The sequence below is a fragment of the Mustela nivalis genome (genome assembly GCF_964662115.1).
Source record: "Mustela nivalis genome assembly, chromosome: 5".
In the NCBI taxonomy this organism is placed as follows: domain Eukaryota; kingdom Metazoa; phylum Chordata; class Mammalia; order Carnivora; family Mustelidae; genus Mustela; species Mustela nivalis.
In genome coordinates this window covers 70,333,187-70,349,020 of record NC_139024.1, presented here as the reverse complement: position 1 = coordinate 70,349,020, position 15,834 = coordinate 70,333,187, and the positions used below count along the sequence as shown (strand labels likewise).

Below are 15,834 nucleotides of genomic sequence, written 5' to 3'. Positions count from 1 at the left end.
GTTCACTGGAAAAGAATCAAGAACTATTTGATACATTAATTTGGAGCTTGCACAATACCACAAAATAGCAAGGTAGAAGAAGTCTGTACCCCTCCTCCAAGGAGGCAGCCAAATAATTTGTTCCACGTTTCTGCATGACAATTTCAGAACTTCATTTTTTGGGAAATAATCACAGACTCTGCTCATCTCCTTGTGCGTTTATGATAACTGTTAATCCACAGCTTCTCCAGTAAGTGTTGCTTTTAACACTTGGCAAGAAAAATGTATCAGATCTTACGTGACTCATTCTATTAGACAAGAAATACGAAGTTCCAGGTTTTAACAAGAAAATATAGTGCAGGGCTCAATGGGCATGCAATTAATCTGTCCCTGAGGAGAACATCCTGTCATCTGTTTATTCAGAGATGTATATTTGTAAAGGAAAAGGACAACAATGTATGGCATTTGAGCTGCCGTTGACAGAGAGTCAATATGTCTCTCCGAATGTATCCAGTTATACTTTCTGGGAGGCAAAGTGTCATTAAAACAATTAACATGATGGCACCAGCACAACGGCTGCCTCAAAGAGAGACGGCACTTACTCTGGACGGCCTGAAAGGCTTTGAGATATTCTACACTGAGCAGCGGCTGGGGCAGCTCCCGGATGAAGAGCTTCAGCAGGCTGGCGGCATCATGCTGTTTGACACTTTCCCAATTAAAAGTCCCTTCATAAAACTTTGCTTCCAGTTCTTGGCAAAGATTCTGAAAGGCAGAAGAAAAAAAAAAAAAGGCAAGAAAGAAAAGCTACCAGTAAGTGCATTTTTTTTTTTTTCCCTGCTGAGAGTGTGATACACTTCCCACTTTCCAAGAGATTCTACTCTGTAGAAAAGAATCCAAAAGTACTAAAGGCCAACACTTCTCTGTCACTCAGAAAAATACTACTCGGCCAAGTACACTTTTTTCGTGACAAAAGATAGCCAAGGCCACAGAATTCAAAAACTGCATACATTTTCCTGCATCTGCAACAGACCTTAAGCGGTCAAGGTTTAATCAGGAAAAGATTAGTTAAAATCATCATTCTGTGTGGGAGCTTTACTTCAGATGCTGTAAGTTTTCCTTTGATTTTAAAAATCATCTTTTAAGGGTGCCTGGGTGGCTCAGTGGGTTAAAGCCTCTGCCTTCAGCTCAGGTCATGATCTCAGGGTCCTAGGATCAAGCCCCGCATTAGGCTCTCTGCTCAGCGGGGAGCCTGCTTCCCCCCTCTCCCTTTCTGCCTATCTGTGATCTCTGTCTGTCAAATAAATAAATAAAATCTTTTTAAAAAATAAATAAATAAATTATGCTTTTAAAAGTCTGTTTTAAATTATTTAGAAGTACATGACATAACAAAATACATAATCAATCTCTGGGCCTAACGTAGGGGGCTACCTCTTGGTTAGTCACCTCTGGGAAATGGAAAACCAAATTCTAAAGCAAATGAGGCCTGAAAATACATCAGTACCTGTCTTGGGTGCCTGAGCCGTACGTGGCACAGCCATCCGGCCACCAGCTGCAGAGAACAGTGGGAGTCCCCGCAGAATCAGAAATACCTAGTTTGTCTACCTCAAGGACTCTACAAGATCTGCCAGACAAATTATTAGTAATCAATTTAGTTTCATAATTACTATTTTCCAGGGACCTTTTCACTGTGGCTTAAACCCTATTAGGTGAGAAATCCGTTCAAGTTTCTGTCACTCCCTTATGTTGAACTCTTCTCCCAAAGACGGTTCTTTGTTTTTCTTGGGAGATGAATTTATTACACTTTCTCTTCCCTACACAACTCCATCCCTCTCCTCCAGCTATTTCTGTAATGGGTGAAATACATAAAGAGAGGGGTAGGGGAAAGAGAGGTGAAGGGAGAGAGGAAGGAAAGAAAGGAGAGAGGGGAGGAAGGGAAGGAGGAGGAGGAATGGGAAGAGGGAGAAAGAGGAAACAGGAAAGGGAGAGGGAAGAAGGGAGGGGGAAAGGAAGCGGGGGAAGGGAAAAAAAGGAAAGAGAGGGGGAAGGAGAGAAAAGAGTACAAAAAATTTGGTGGGGCAGAGGAGAGAGACAACCAAAAATTTTGCATATTATCTTTAAATTATGTATAATGAATCAGCTGCTGCATAATTTGGGATGTGACAACAGGCCAGGTTAAAGAGTTGAGCCAATGGAATCCACTTAATTGACCTTCTTAGAAATTACATTTAGCGGAACTCAAGCTTCTGCCAGCCATCCAGTCAAAAGTGTAAAATATGCTTTCTTTTTTTTCTTTCTCTCTTTTTTTTTTTTAAGATTTTGTTTATTTATTTGACAGACAGAGATCACAAGTAGACAGAGAGGCAGGCAGAGAGAGAGGGAAGCAGGCTCCTGGCCAAGCAGAGAGCCCAATGTAGGGCTCGATCCCAGGATTCTGGGATCATAACCTGAGCTGAAGGCAGAGGCTTTAACCCACTTTAACCCAGGCGCCCCTAAAATATGCTTTCTGTTTACCACTGTGTACTCAAGTAAACGTGTTTATGACTCTTAGGCGTTGGCCCTTCCAGTCTGCTAATCAGTGCTGTGACCAGTGGACTCAGAAGGGGTATTATTGTCCATGTGGGTACTATGAAGTCACGTGACCAGCTTCTGAGGGATTCATTCTCAAATGCGCCTCTCTACAGGACTTACCTCAGAATCCCACATGACGCCTGTGTTTGACTGTTGGTAAAATCGCCCTAAATGTTAAGAAGTGGAGTGAGACAATGGCAGCTTATCAAACTCATGCGGGCCCCAAAAGGGTTTCAGGGACCTCTGTGTACTGAACACCGAACCCAGGGGACACAAGCTGAATGAACTGTGTGAGCAGTCACTCCATGCAGTGAGAGCCTAGTAGGCGGGAACTAGCATTCCACAACGAGGAAACTCATCAAAATAAGCAGGTGCTGTAAACTGTGCAAGGTCTCGATAGTAATTCCAATCCTGGCAGCCCCACGGCCACAGTCACAAGCCCGGAGCCTGTGCACCCACCAACAGTCTGTTCTCTCATCCAGCTCTAAAAATGTCATACAGAATAGGTCTTAAGGAAATGAACAGAAAAAATCTCTTTGCCCTGTCCTATTTTCGAGTGGATTTGCAAATTCAAGAAGACAACAGGTTGGACAAAGGCAATCATTTGCACCAACTCAGTTGAGTTTAGAGAGTCAGAAGCTGAATTTAGAGGCTTCGGAGGCTGTTAATGGCAGCTAACCAAAGGATACGTTCTCCAGATAGAGCTACAGTTCCAAGCGTGAGGCCCCTGTAAAATGCAAATCCCCCGGGACACTTATGTATTATGCATCCTCTGAAGGGTAATTCTACCTTTGCTGTGCATTTACTGGATGCTTTATTCCCTAGAGCAGGAGCTGGGCGCCAGGGAGAAAGGAGGAAGATACCAGCATCCCAAGACAGCGGGAACAAAATGCCAGCTTGCCAGAAAAGGTGGCAGCAGGAGAGAGAACGGGAAGTCTGGGCATCGCCTTGCCTCTTTCACAAGCCAGACTCGGGCTACCCTGCAGTGGGTGTGACAGGAACTGTGAAAGTCAGGAAAGGAATTGAGGCAAAGTCTCATTTCCTCAGTTCCCACAGACTGGTATATGGAGACGAAAGTCACATCCTCCTCTTCTGCTCACCTGGTAGAGTTTCTCATCCACATTTTTTTTTTTAATTCAATTGCTATTAATCACACTGACTAAATCTACCACCAGTCCCCTATTAATATTTTTACTCATTGTGTTCTCTTTTCACCAGAAGGATGGAACTACTCTTGGCTTTGGCTTGTTGACTTTTGTTCCTGCTTTACCTCTGCACAGCAGAGAGATTAAAATCATTTGCTTCTACATCATAATAGTATTATAGCTAATACAGTGATTTTGAAGAAAAATGAAAACTTACAATCATCAGCAAAGATTCCAAAAAAAACTAAATGTAAACTGAAGGTTCAGAGGCTTTATCTTTATATTGTACCTACTTGACTAACAGTGGGGGAAGAAGGGGGTGGGGAGGAGAAGTTAGCTTTTAAAATGAGAAAGCGTAATTGAACAAAGGGTGACATGAGTAGAACCAAGAGATTACCTTGATTCTACCAGCGGCTCCAGGTATTCTCAAGAGGCCTTCAGTTTCCAAACCTCCCTCTTCAATTCGGGAAATCAGCTGTGTATAAACAGAAGAACATTCTGACTTGAGGATTCCTAACAGGTACAATTCCAAATTGAACATCTGCTTCACATAGAGATAAATGATGACAATGATGGGTAAGCGGGCTTTCATGAAGTTTTGAATGCTACTGCACTAGCACTAGCCTTTCAACCAGAAAGTCTCAAAACTTTACTTCTAATTGAGAAGAAGTGGGGTCTTATTCTCCTTTGTTACAGAAGTGTAATCATTTCACACAACAGCTGCTGTACTCCAGACAAATGGAGACTGAAGTTGTTCACTGCTTAAAAGCAACTAAGATCATCCGTGTCTTCTGGCTTTTCCAGAAACAGACATTCTGCAATCAAATAAATCTTGTGAAATTCCATTATTTGCACATTTACATCTCATTTTTAGTTTGTTTAAAAGACTTGTTTATGGTACGAAGGAGGGGGAAAAAAACTGTTTGTAAATATTCATTTTTAAGCTTTACAGCTTTTAATGGTAAACCAAGACAAAAAATAGTTCTTATTGAGGGCTTCTGAATCATTTCTGATGCCCAATGAATATACACAGATCTATCTCTAGAACTCCACTAAAATACCAAAGATTTTTTTTTTAAATAATGCAGAAACCCACAAAAATAGGCAAATGAAGAAATTACAATGACATACTCTCGGAAGCTAGGAAGATGATAAAAAAAAAAGTGGTTAGTTTCTTGGCCGAGTGATCTTCCAATTGAAATATATATTCCCTGGGAAATGCACACAGGCTTTATAGGGGGTACTCTGCTATTTTAAGGAAATCAATTTCTTTGTGCTCAGGCTAAATATAAGGCAATTACTAGCATTGCATAGGTTTTCCTTCCTACCACCCTTCCCCATTCACCACAGCCTTCTACTTTATAAAAGACAGACCTACTCTTGACTCATCCCCAAACTTACTATAATCTCTCTGCACACCCTAAGACATAAAATCTTCCAGAGTGCCAAAGGATGTAAAATTTTATTTTTTTTTTTTTCAGGGAAACCTCCTTTAATGATTTACCAAGGCTTATAAACTACATAAAGCTGTTTCTTCCATGCTTATAAAAGTGTCTATTAGGAGCAAAGCAAGGTATCATAAAATGAGGTCTTTTGACCTTTGTCTAGATGTTCTGAAATCAGATATATTGTAGCGTGGAGACACTGGAAGCGAGGCAATTTTTCTTTAATGACCTCATCTCTCCTATCCCCGGATTAAGGCCAAAGAATGCACGGATCTTCAGGGAGTCAGGTAAGACTACGTGAAGAGCAGTTTCAAAATTCTCCTGAGGATTTATTATTAGATAAAGTAAGAACCATCTCTGACCAGTCAAAGCAGTGCATGATTTTTAAAAATTCAACTGGAATGTTTTCCAAGACTACATTTTTCAAGGTACACTAGATAATGAACCCACAGCTAAAAACCTTAAAAAAGTTATTTTAGATTAGATGGGCATTACTCAATAAAGGATTTAAGACTAAACTTAACAAATAATGCCATGCAAAATTTATTCAATGTCTGAGCAATTTTCATTTTTATTTCATCTTATAAAATGTTTAAAACATTCCATTAGCAAAAAATAAAATTCTTTGCTGGCTACTAGAGCAAATTAGTTTTTCACAATAGTACATGCCTTTCATTTTCATCAAATACACAGGATAAATGGAGATTTCTAAACAACTGAATAAGAGTAAGATCTGAGTCTTTACATTCAAGTTCTTTTTATTCCTCTCAAATGTGGAATACTAGCATCCAATAGAGAAATGTATATATAATGCCTGAAAGAATGTCATGTGGTTTTTCATATTTCTCACTTAAAAAATAATATTTTTGGCCACCACATTATATTTCATTATTAAAATATAAATAAGAAATACTTTATAGCTCTTTTATTTTCAAGACTTAAAAATGGAAAATATATAGTTCTATATATTTTAATCATGCTCCTTTTTAGTAATTTATCTTACATGACACATTGCATAATGTATCAGTAATGTTCACAACATCTCCAAGAAGGATTATATGCTTATATGAATTTATGAACTGAAAATGAAGTCAGAAGTTTTTGACACAAAGTATCTTTGATTTGGCTGATTAGTCTGACAGTGAGAATAGAATTTGCTAATTTGTTAGAAATTTTCTATAGATAGAAATTTAAAGTACTTTATTTTCCTGACGTTTTCTAAGAATATGGTTTAAACAATGTGCCTCTGAGCAAAAACAAAACAAACAAGAAAACAACACATATAATTCACAGATCTGAGATAAGCTTTGTTAAAACACTTTTTTGGGTATAATTCTTAATAAATGAGTATAATCCTCTAAAAACTGGTGATAAACCTTTTTGCAAATGAGCAATTTCCAGTTCTTTGTTTTGTACAAAACTGAGAAATACCTAATTGAAGTGACAGTTGCTCATCGAAAAAGTATTTTTCAATGCTAGATCACTGTCATTTTTTTGCTTATCATTCAGAGGAGATGCATACAGATAAGTGTTATCTGATAGTAAACTCTTTACACCCTCTTTTATTTTTTGTGTGAAAAAGAGTCTTTAAGGCTGTTACCAAACAACTTCACACTAGTTGGAAGCCCAAGTCTTCTGAATATTGAAGAGACCAAAAAGGTAAAATAACTACACAAACAAAACAATTTCAAGAGAAAAAGACATGGGACTGCGTGCAGCCCTCAGCCTGACCAAGAGACATCTCTGAATTTTTGTGGAGACCAAAACGTACTCTTCACTGATGTGATGGTGAATTTGATAAAGTCAAGCATGACACATCATTGGTTTTTTATCAAAAGCCAGTCTAGATGTGGCTGTGAAGGTATTTTTTTTTTTAGATGTAATTAACATTTAAATCAGTACATTTTGAGTAAAGCAAATTACTCTACATGACGTGGGCGGGTTTCATCCAGTGGGTTGGCGGCCTTAGCAGCAAAGACTGAGGTTTCCCAAAAAAAGTGGCAATTCTGCTTCAAGACTGCAACACGGAAAACCCACAGGAGTTTCCAACCTACAGATTTTGGACTCAATACTGCAGTATCAGCTCTTACCCAAGTTTCCAGCCTCTGGACTGCTCTATTTCAGACTTGCCAGCCCCCACAATCACATAAGCCAATTCTTTAGAATGAATCTCTTTCTATGAACATGTGTGAGTGTGTGTGCACAAGCACGTGCATGTACACACGCACACACACACACATCCTTCTTACTGATTCTGTTTCTTTGGAGAATCCTTACCCACTTGGAAAAGATGCTGATGAGATCCTTGTCTTGCACAGTCATGTGTGGTACTGTATATTTTACTTTATTTTACTTAATTTACTTAATTTAAGTAAATTACGTTTCTATTTTACTTAATTTACTTAAATTAATATGAATATCTGACCCACATTTGTCAGCACTTCCCTCCTCACAGGCACGGCTGGCAACTATCCGTACAGACACAAGTTCTATAGGCAGTGGCCGGCAGAAGCTGGTGAGAACAAACTCAGCAGAAGGAAGCTTATCAGGAGAAACAATGAGATACGTGTTTGGAAGCGATGGTGATCATGAGAAATAATGGGGCCCGAGATTAATAGGTAAGAGAGCTGAGCGTGGGTTTGGAATAGTGGAAGAATCAGTCCCAAGGAGCTTGGGCTTTGTATTGAATGAGTTGGTTGAGCCAGTTGATGGGAAAGTTCCCACTGCCACTCTTCCTATCCCCAGAGCTTCCAGAAAGTGTGACATGCTGGGGTTGCTACAAAAAAATCTATAGCTCGGGTAGTCCATGACTGATCTGCCTACCTTCCTCACTGCGCATTCCTGGCTTTCGTCATGTGTAATCTGTGTTTCTCAACAAGGATGGCTCAGAGATTAGACTGAAATTTTTATATTGCCACAGATAAACCCCTTATGAATAACTGAGTGTTGATGACACCAGTGACTTGATAGTTTAGCAATCACTTTCTTATTCTACTTTATGGTTTCTTTGCCTACTTTGGAAGTAGGCATTGGTAAATTAAATTGGACATCCTCACTGTAAATAAGAAAGCTTGGGAAACACACACAGGCATGAAATATTCATGAGGGTTCAATTCCCTAGAAATTTATAAGCAGTTCCTGCTCCCGTGTATTATAGAACTGAAATCTCAATTATACAAAGCTAGCTAATATAAGACAGGAAAATGATGCCAGGTAATCACAGTTATAGTAATAACACAGAAAACATCACCATAAAATAAAAATTATGAGCCCTTGAAACAAATTTGTTTCCTGAATAGAAAATCGAAGTACAAAATAAAAGAGCACATCAATTGGAAAACTATATTATAATATTATGAATGCCAAAAAAGAAAAAGCTTCTATTAGTTCAAGTATGTTCTCTCTGTGCTGACCGATTTAGGCCTACTTACTTTTTGAAATATCAAGGGTATTCGAGTTCCTGGTACTTTCCTCTGATCTTGTTCTAACAACACTGTCAATGGAATACAAAAAAGGCCGGAATCTGCAACAAAAAATAAAACTTCTTAACTTCCATCCATCTATAAAATATTAATGCAAAAATAATAAGGAATCAGATTTCTGATACTGTCATTCAAACAAATAACTATTTATTGAGCACCTATTAAGTGAATGACACTGTCTAGCCATTAGGTCCACACATCGCCATAGGAAAATCTTGACCCTGTCTTATATAGCAATCTAGCAAGGAAAGACAGCTAAGTAAATGATTGCAACGAATCACCAAAATGATTAGAAAAGTTATACTGTCATGTAAGAGAAATAATGCCATGGGAGTATGTGAAATATACAAATAACTTACTAAAGGTAACAAATTAAAAGTTTTGGCTAAAGCAAATATTACTTACTCATCTCTTTCATATGTAACTGACATTTAACATTCTATATATAATACAGCAAAACAGAAATGTTTGCTCTTCGAGAAATCAGTCAACCTCATGATCTTGTTTTACAAGAGTTTTTCTTTAGAAAGTACAGACACACACACACACACAAAAAATTGTGATGAATTTTTGTCTTTCAGTCTCTGCAGTTTATCTCAATATATGAATAAAAAGAAGGTCTGTTCTCACTGTAAAAAACAAAAAAGAAAGAAAGTACAGACACTTGGTAGTTCTTAAATTGTGATTTGTAGTTTCATATATTTGGGAACAACTCCAGAAAAACTGAAAGGTAATAATGTAAAATTTTTCTAAATTAAATCCTATACACCATAGCTTCTGCTTAGTACCTCCTACCGCACCCCCATCCCTAAAGGAACAATTAGCACAGAAGTGTAACACAGGTCATCAGGGGAGATGTAAATTATTTGTAACTAGGAAACGGGGCTTTATATTGTGGAATGAGGACCTTGAAAACTGACACTCAATAGAGATGCCAATCAAGAGAATACCAGTAACCTAATAATTTGTAGCTTAAGAATTGTCCAAAAAAGGGGCGCCTGGGTGGCTCAGTGGTTTGGGCTGCTGCCTTTGGCTCGGGTCATGATCTCAGGGTCCTGGGATCGAGCCCCGCATCGGGCTCCCTGCTCCGCAGGAAGCCTGCTTCCCTCTCTCTCTCCTTCTGCCTGCCTCTCTGCCTATTGGTGATCTCCGTCTTTCAAATAAATAAATAAAATCTTTAAAAAAAAAAATAAAATAAAATAAAACATAAAAAAAAAAAGAATTGTCCAAAAAAATGTAATCTTCAAAAATGTCAAGAGTCTAGTTTATGAGATGAATATATTAGAGGAGCTACAAAAATATTTAAGAAATGGAAAGAAAATCTATTCTGTTAATAGTTATACTGTAAATGAGAATGGCTTAATACTTCTCTCTCTACTAGGAAGCAATTCTAAAACACAAAAAGCCTCTCTAAGCCATTTTAAAAGTCCTAAGCACTGAGTCACAGCTATTTAAATTATATTTCTATTTTATATTTGGAAAAGGCTTTGTGACAAGCTTCTGAAAAAACATCTAAAGTCTTTCATTATCCATAATGGTTTTGCGGAAAATAAGAAGCACCATTTAACTCAGAAATTCACCATCCCATGCCTTAAGCTATAATACTCAAGAGGAGCTGAGCACAGAATGAGGTCTTCTGGGGCCCAGCATGGGAGAGAGGACCTTGAGGGAAGGTATACGTCAGTCCTACAGAGATTTTGCCTCTATAACTTAAATCAGGTGAATATGTGTCTTTATTAATGTTACCATAGCAACTCAGTAATCCTCATTCTTGGTGTTTCTTTAGGAGAGAACTTAAAAGTTAAATAAGAAGCCAGAGATTCCTAAAGAGTTAAACTTTGTTAAATTAATAGATAATTATCTGCATTTCTAGACCAATAAAATCTTGGATGAAAACTAAGAGGTGTCTGTTTTCTGTAAGATTATAAAAAATAAAGTCTGTCTATGTAATGGGTATAGCAAGTTGCTTACAAAAGAAAAACTGCATATATCCATGAGGAGAACAATTTGGTGGTATTATGTGCCACAATGGCATTATTTTCTTAATAGACTGAAGAAGGTTTTTGCAAAATAGTTATAAGTAGAATGTAAATGAGCAAAGAGACAGGCTACTAACTACTCTATGTACTTCCCATCAAATAAATAAGCAAAAGCAATGAACTAGGATCAACTATCTTAAAGTCATTTTTCAAGATCTGATTTTGGAAAAAAAGAAGTTTATGTACCAAAAGTATCTCTTACATGTAGTTTTCAAAGGAGAGTGCATTTGAGTTAAGATTCCTCAATACAAAAAAAAAGAAGAAGAAGAAGAAGAAGAAGAAGAATTTTTCATTCAGAATTTCCTCCCAAGGTAATTAAATACTTTATTATCTCTTTATTTTTTTATAGTCTAAGAGAACAGTCCACGTTTATCAAGTTACAAAATTTTTGAAGGCAATGTTTTAAATTCTGAATTTTAGAAGTATTCAAGTATTGGTTTATTTTGTAGGTATTCCCCCCGCCAAGAATACTGCTCAGAAGCCAAGTTCATCTTTGCTTCTTTTGAAGTAAATCCAATGGTTTTTCATTTCAAAATTACCTTTTGTTTTGATTTTCACAGCTTTTTGTTGCTTCAGTTCAATACCCAATACATCATAGAGGGCAGTCAGCTCAATGAGGGCTAAACGGCAAACTTTCTTCATGTCCTGGGGTGCTAGGTCACCAATCCGGGTGATGCCTGTTTTGTCTTTTGGACATCTGAAATTCTAAAATAAGTACCATTAATAGAGTAAGGATTTATAGGGTCTAACCCCATTTTTAGTGAAAGAAAACAAAACCATTACTATCGAAAGAAGCTGTATTCAGAGTAGTGACTATGAAAGCCCTGGCAAAATCACTTCAGTCCGAATGAGGAGCCATCTTGTCATGTTGATGATCCTTAAGGCTGAGGGGAGTCAGTACATGAAGTCCAACAGACAAAGGGACCAGCTGTGGACCAGGCGTACTAATACCGGTGACTGAGAGCACAACAGAGACAGTAAAACTGAAGGAGAAAAAGAACTCTAGTTACTGATCTTTGACAATAAAGAAAGATTAGGAGTCAAGAGAAACCATGAGGAGGAAGAGGAATAGTAACCATGAGTGAGTACTTAGAATGCGCAAGGTACACTTTACCTATGCTACTGTCAAAAATATGTAAAATATGATATGAAATATTGAATATTTATAACATAATATATATTATAGCATTGTCATAAAACCCCAGAAGGTCTGTATAGCATTGGGGTGGCAGGAAGAATGGAAGGAATAGTAACAGCATGGCCTTTAAAGCCAGAATGCCTACCAGTCATCTTGCTACCAACCAGCTACTAACAATCTGGTAATTGATTAACTACTCTTTCTACAAAATGGCAGAAGAGGAAGGGTGAGGAAGAAGGAGCTGGGCATAACCAGAGGGGAGAAGAATGAAGGCAGAACAGATGGTGGAGAGCAGGGAGAAGGTGGGGAAGAAGGCCACCTAATTCAGAGGACTGTTGTGGGGTTTAATGCCTGGCACTACCCTAGTACCTTTATAGGGTTGCTATTATTACTACTTGCACTGCTAAATAAAGAGACTTAGAGATACGACTACCACAGGCAAGTAAAGTGGTATTTTGTTGTTTTCTGCCAATATTTGCCAATATTTCTGCCAATTTATTGTTTTCACCAATATTATCTACTACCTATTCAGCCACTTTTAATATTAAATACATTAAATATAAAGAAACAAACCATAAAGTAAAAACATGAATTTCTCTAAGACACTAAATACAAATTATAGTCCCACTGTATTTACTGTGATCATTCGCTAATGGCTTGATTAAAAAAGGGTTATAAAGGCTATATCTTTTGGGTTTACCCTTGACTTCCTCATTTAATGGTCAAGGATGTTTAACTGGTTCCCTTTTACTCCCTTTACTTTGCTCATTTTTTCACCATATGATTAACACTTCCTGGTCTAAAATCTAGTACAAAAGACATGTCTTCAAGCAGCCTTTCTCAAAGTCAGATCCAGGGAACCAAGAAGTTACATAATACCCTTTCAAGGAGCCTATGAGGTCAAAACTATTAATAATTAATCCTAAGACATTATTTGCCTTTTTCACTCCCATTCTCTCATGATTGCACACTGGAGTTTTCCTAAGGTATAAGATAGGTGCTTTTCCAACAGATTGAATACAGGTGTAGATGTGAGAATCCAACTGACTTCTACTAAAGTAAGATGCTAGGAATGTTGAAATGTAAAACCATGGCACATTAATAATTTGTTTTAGAAAATAGGGCTATTTTTCATTAAAAATGTTATTTATGCTAACTGTAATACTGTACTTTAAGTGGATTAATAATTTTTTAATTTCTCAATTTCAATTTCCAATATGGTAAATACCCATAGGTATAAGTGATATAAACAAAACCTCTACTCCCACTATCTCTGTTGTTTACTTATCACAAGAAATAATTCCTTAGTCTACATATTCATGTTCCATAGTTCAAGAACACAGGCCAGTGACAAACTTCCATGGAACTCAATCCAAAGAAATTCTTTACATTCCAAAATCACAGAAAGCAGTCTTCTTCCTTTCCTCAAAATCGTTCATGAAATCCTAATTTCTATAGAACTATGAGCATGCTTTCTTTCTTGGTTCAGCTACAAAACACTTCCACAGAGCTGGACGACCAGAGAGACAACAGAGGCCCCAACAGCAGGAAATCAGATTCTTGGCCAGAACGGTGCGTATCCAGGGTTTTGTCGAAGTGCTGGAAGCCGTGGTAGTTACTGCCCTCAATACCAACATCCTTCCTGACTGGTGAAACAAAAGCTTTGTGAAGTCCTCCATGCTTTTTAAGAAGCTAACAGGGTTTTGAGACCAAATTGTTTAAGTATCATTGTTTTAGAGCATTTCCTAAAGCCTACAAATTTTGGTAACTGAGCAGCTAAATCCTTTCCAGCAAACTCCATTCAAAGAGAGAACCTCTTTACATAGTTCTTTACAGAAACTTCTTCTATAGAATCTGCTATAGCTTCAAAAAGAGTTCACTATAGGAGAAAATAAGTCTTTCTTAACTTTTTGCAGTATGTTTTTTTTCCTGATGAGAATATGAAATAAAACAGCAATAAACATCATTAAACATCCAGTCTAAGTGAATTTCCAGTGTGTTAATGGGGCAGCGCATGGGGTTGAGAACTTGGAGCCAGAGCGCAAGTGGCCCATCCTGTCTCCATCACTTATGAACTACGTGGCCTTTGGCAAATTACATCACCCCTGTGCCTCCTCAGCCACGTTACCTGTAAAATGGGAATAACAACAGAATCCATTCAGAAAGGGTTAAGTGTTACTACTACTTTTCTTCACAGAGCTTTTCAATAATTTCAAGACCTCATGCTTTCCCCTTCTCCTAAATATTACTGTGAGGTACGGGAAAAAACAGCACTCTTATTTGATAAATGGTCTTTTGTCATATCCTGCAAAAGTCCCCACAGATGAGAATTATTATAGCACATTCTCAGTGGGGAATTGAGACTTACTAATAGACTAAATATGGCCACACAGCCAGTGACAAAATAAGGATGCAAATTCAGATATTCTAGATGCTAAATTCAGCAATAACCATTCAGCTCTGCTCCATTTTCTCTCTCCACCACAGCACACAGGGAGGAATCTGGATTGCTCAGTAGTGCTAGAGGAACAGGAGCCCCTCAAAGAGAAAAGCCAGGTCTTAATCATTTCCGTAGCCATACTGGACCACAGGCCTGGTGCACCGCAGGTGTTCTGACCCAGGCTACTCAATGAGCAAAGACACACACCCTATAGGGAGGAAAACCCAGAATCAAGCTCAGTGAGGTATGGAGCCACTGGCTGGATGGTTCCCCACTGAGCCTTGCATTCAAAATCACACAAGACTTTTCACATTTTCTTCAGGTCTGGCCCCTGAGTTCTGCCCATTGCATTGTTTTCTAAATGGCTGAACCAATCTTATTCACCAACCTTTTTTTTTTTTAAAGTTCTAAATGTTTTATTAAAATCAGTCACTATTGATCTCATAAACCAAACATATGTAATATAATTCTTTAAAGCATTAGCCAAGGTAAATGTTTAGAGAAACCTAAAATAATATTAGTTCAAACATTTGATTTCCCTAGCAATCTCTGTCATGAGCTTTATTTATTTATTTATTTAACATTGTGCTTTAATGAAAGGAGTTAGTTCTTTATCCCAATGTTTAATTCATAGCAGCAGCTTTTAAATATTTATGAAGTTTCCTGTCATTTTTGTTTAGTTAATAGACTGGATGGTTCAGTTCATTGGCTAAGAGAAGGCAATGCAATTTCAGCAAAAGAAAGCCTCTTTGCCTTTTGAAAAATGTGCTTCAAGAACGAAGTGAAATAAAATTTTTCAGAAATTATAAGGTCATCAGTTCCCATGTGTTACCATAAATTAACCAGGTTGCTCTCCCAGACCGCACCCCTCTTTTGCGGCTCTCACAATACAAAGGGCCCCTTAGGTACTTCATCAGTAATGAGGGACCCTGATGGACTTGACTTTAATATGTTAAGTCACTTCTAGCCTCAACTTGGAAAGCAAGAGAATCTATTCCCACCTGATCAATTTCCACAGATGACTTTTTTTTTTGATCTGCTAGAAAATGCATTTCTTACCTAAGATTTTTCTACGTGTAAAATGTGATTTTTTGACAGTATTTCATTCATTGTTATTTCCAGAGGATGAATACTTTTCTAGACAAATGAGCTTTTGAATTTACCTTTTTATATTTATTGCATTTTTTTTTTTTTAATGGAGAGCAAAGAGCCATAGTTTAGCCTTTTCTTGACAACTAAGGACCACAGCCTAAACATCTATTTTGGTACTGTGTACAAATGTGTGTTTGCTATCGATTTTCAGTGTCTTCATTCAATCCCGAAACACCACCTTTTCAACACTGTCCTTCAGCTTCCTCCAGAAGTGTTCTGTTCCCTAGCAAACTGCCAACGTGGGTCCGCATGCCTAGTTTTTGGCCTTTCATAGCCATGAAACGGTGTTACCAGAAAACCAAAGTCATTATAGAACAAGAATTTACTTGAATTAAACATAATTCAGTAAGAATTCAAAAGATACTAAATGAAGACTTAAGACTTAAGAATTAAATATAGGATATAGAATTAACCAGTTGTAATTTTAAAACTATGATCTTAAAAAT

General features: G+C 37.6%; 1 protein-coding gene across 13 annotated transcripts in view; it reads right to left on the bottom strand.

Annotated features, from left to right (window-relative positions):
• Nucleotides 1–15,834, bottom strand: part of ARHGAP18 (Rho GTPase activating protein 18) — a 283,705-nt gene that overhangs the window by 115,651 nt on the left and 152,220 nt on the right. For all 13 annotated transcript variants that reach the window (XR_014311936.1, XR_014311937.1, XR_014311938.1 and 10 more), the window contains exons 6-9: nt 11,198–11,363; nt 8,569–8,660; nt 4,090–4,167; nt 582–741 (exon numbers count right to left, since the gene is read on the bottom strand). Coding sequence is in view for 8 of the 13 variants with exons in the window: in XM_082731212.1 (XP_082587338.1) it covers nt 582–741; nt 4,090–4,167; nt 8,569–8,660; nt 11,198–11,363 (496 nt within the window). In the remaining 5 variants the exon portion in view is untranslated. The remainder of the gene's footprint in view (nt 1–581; nt 742–4,089; nt 4,168–8,568; nt 8,661–11,197; nt 11,364–15,834) is intronic.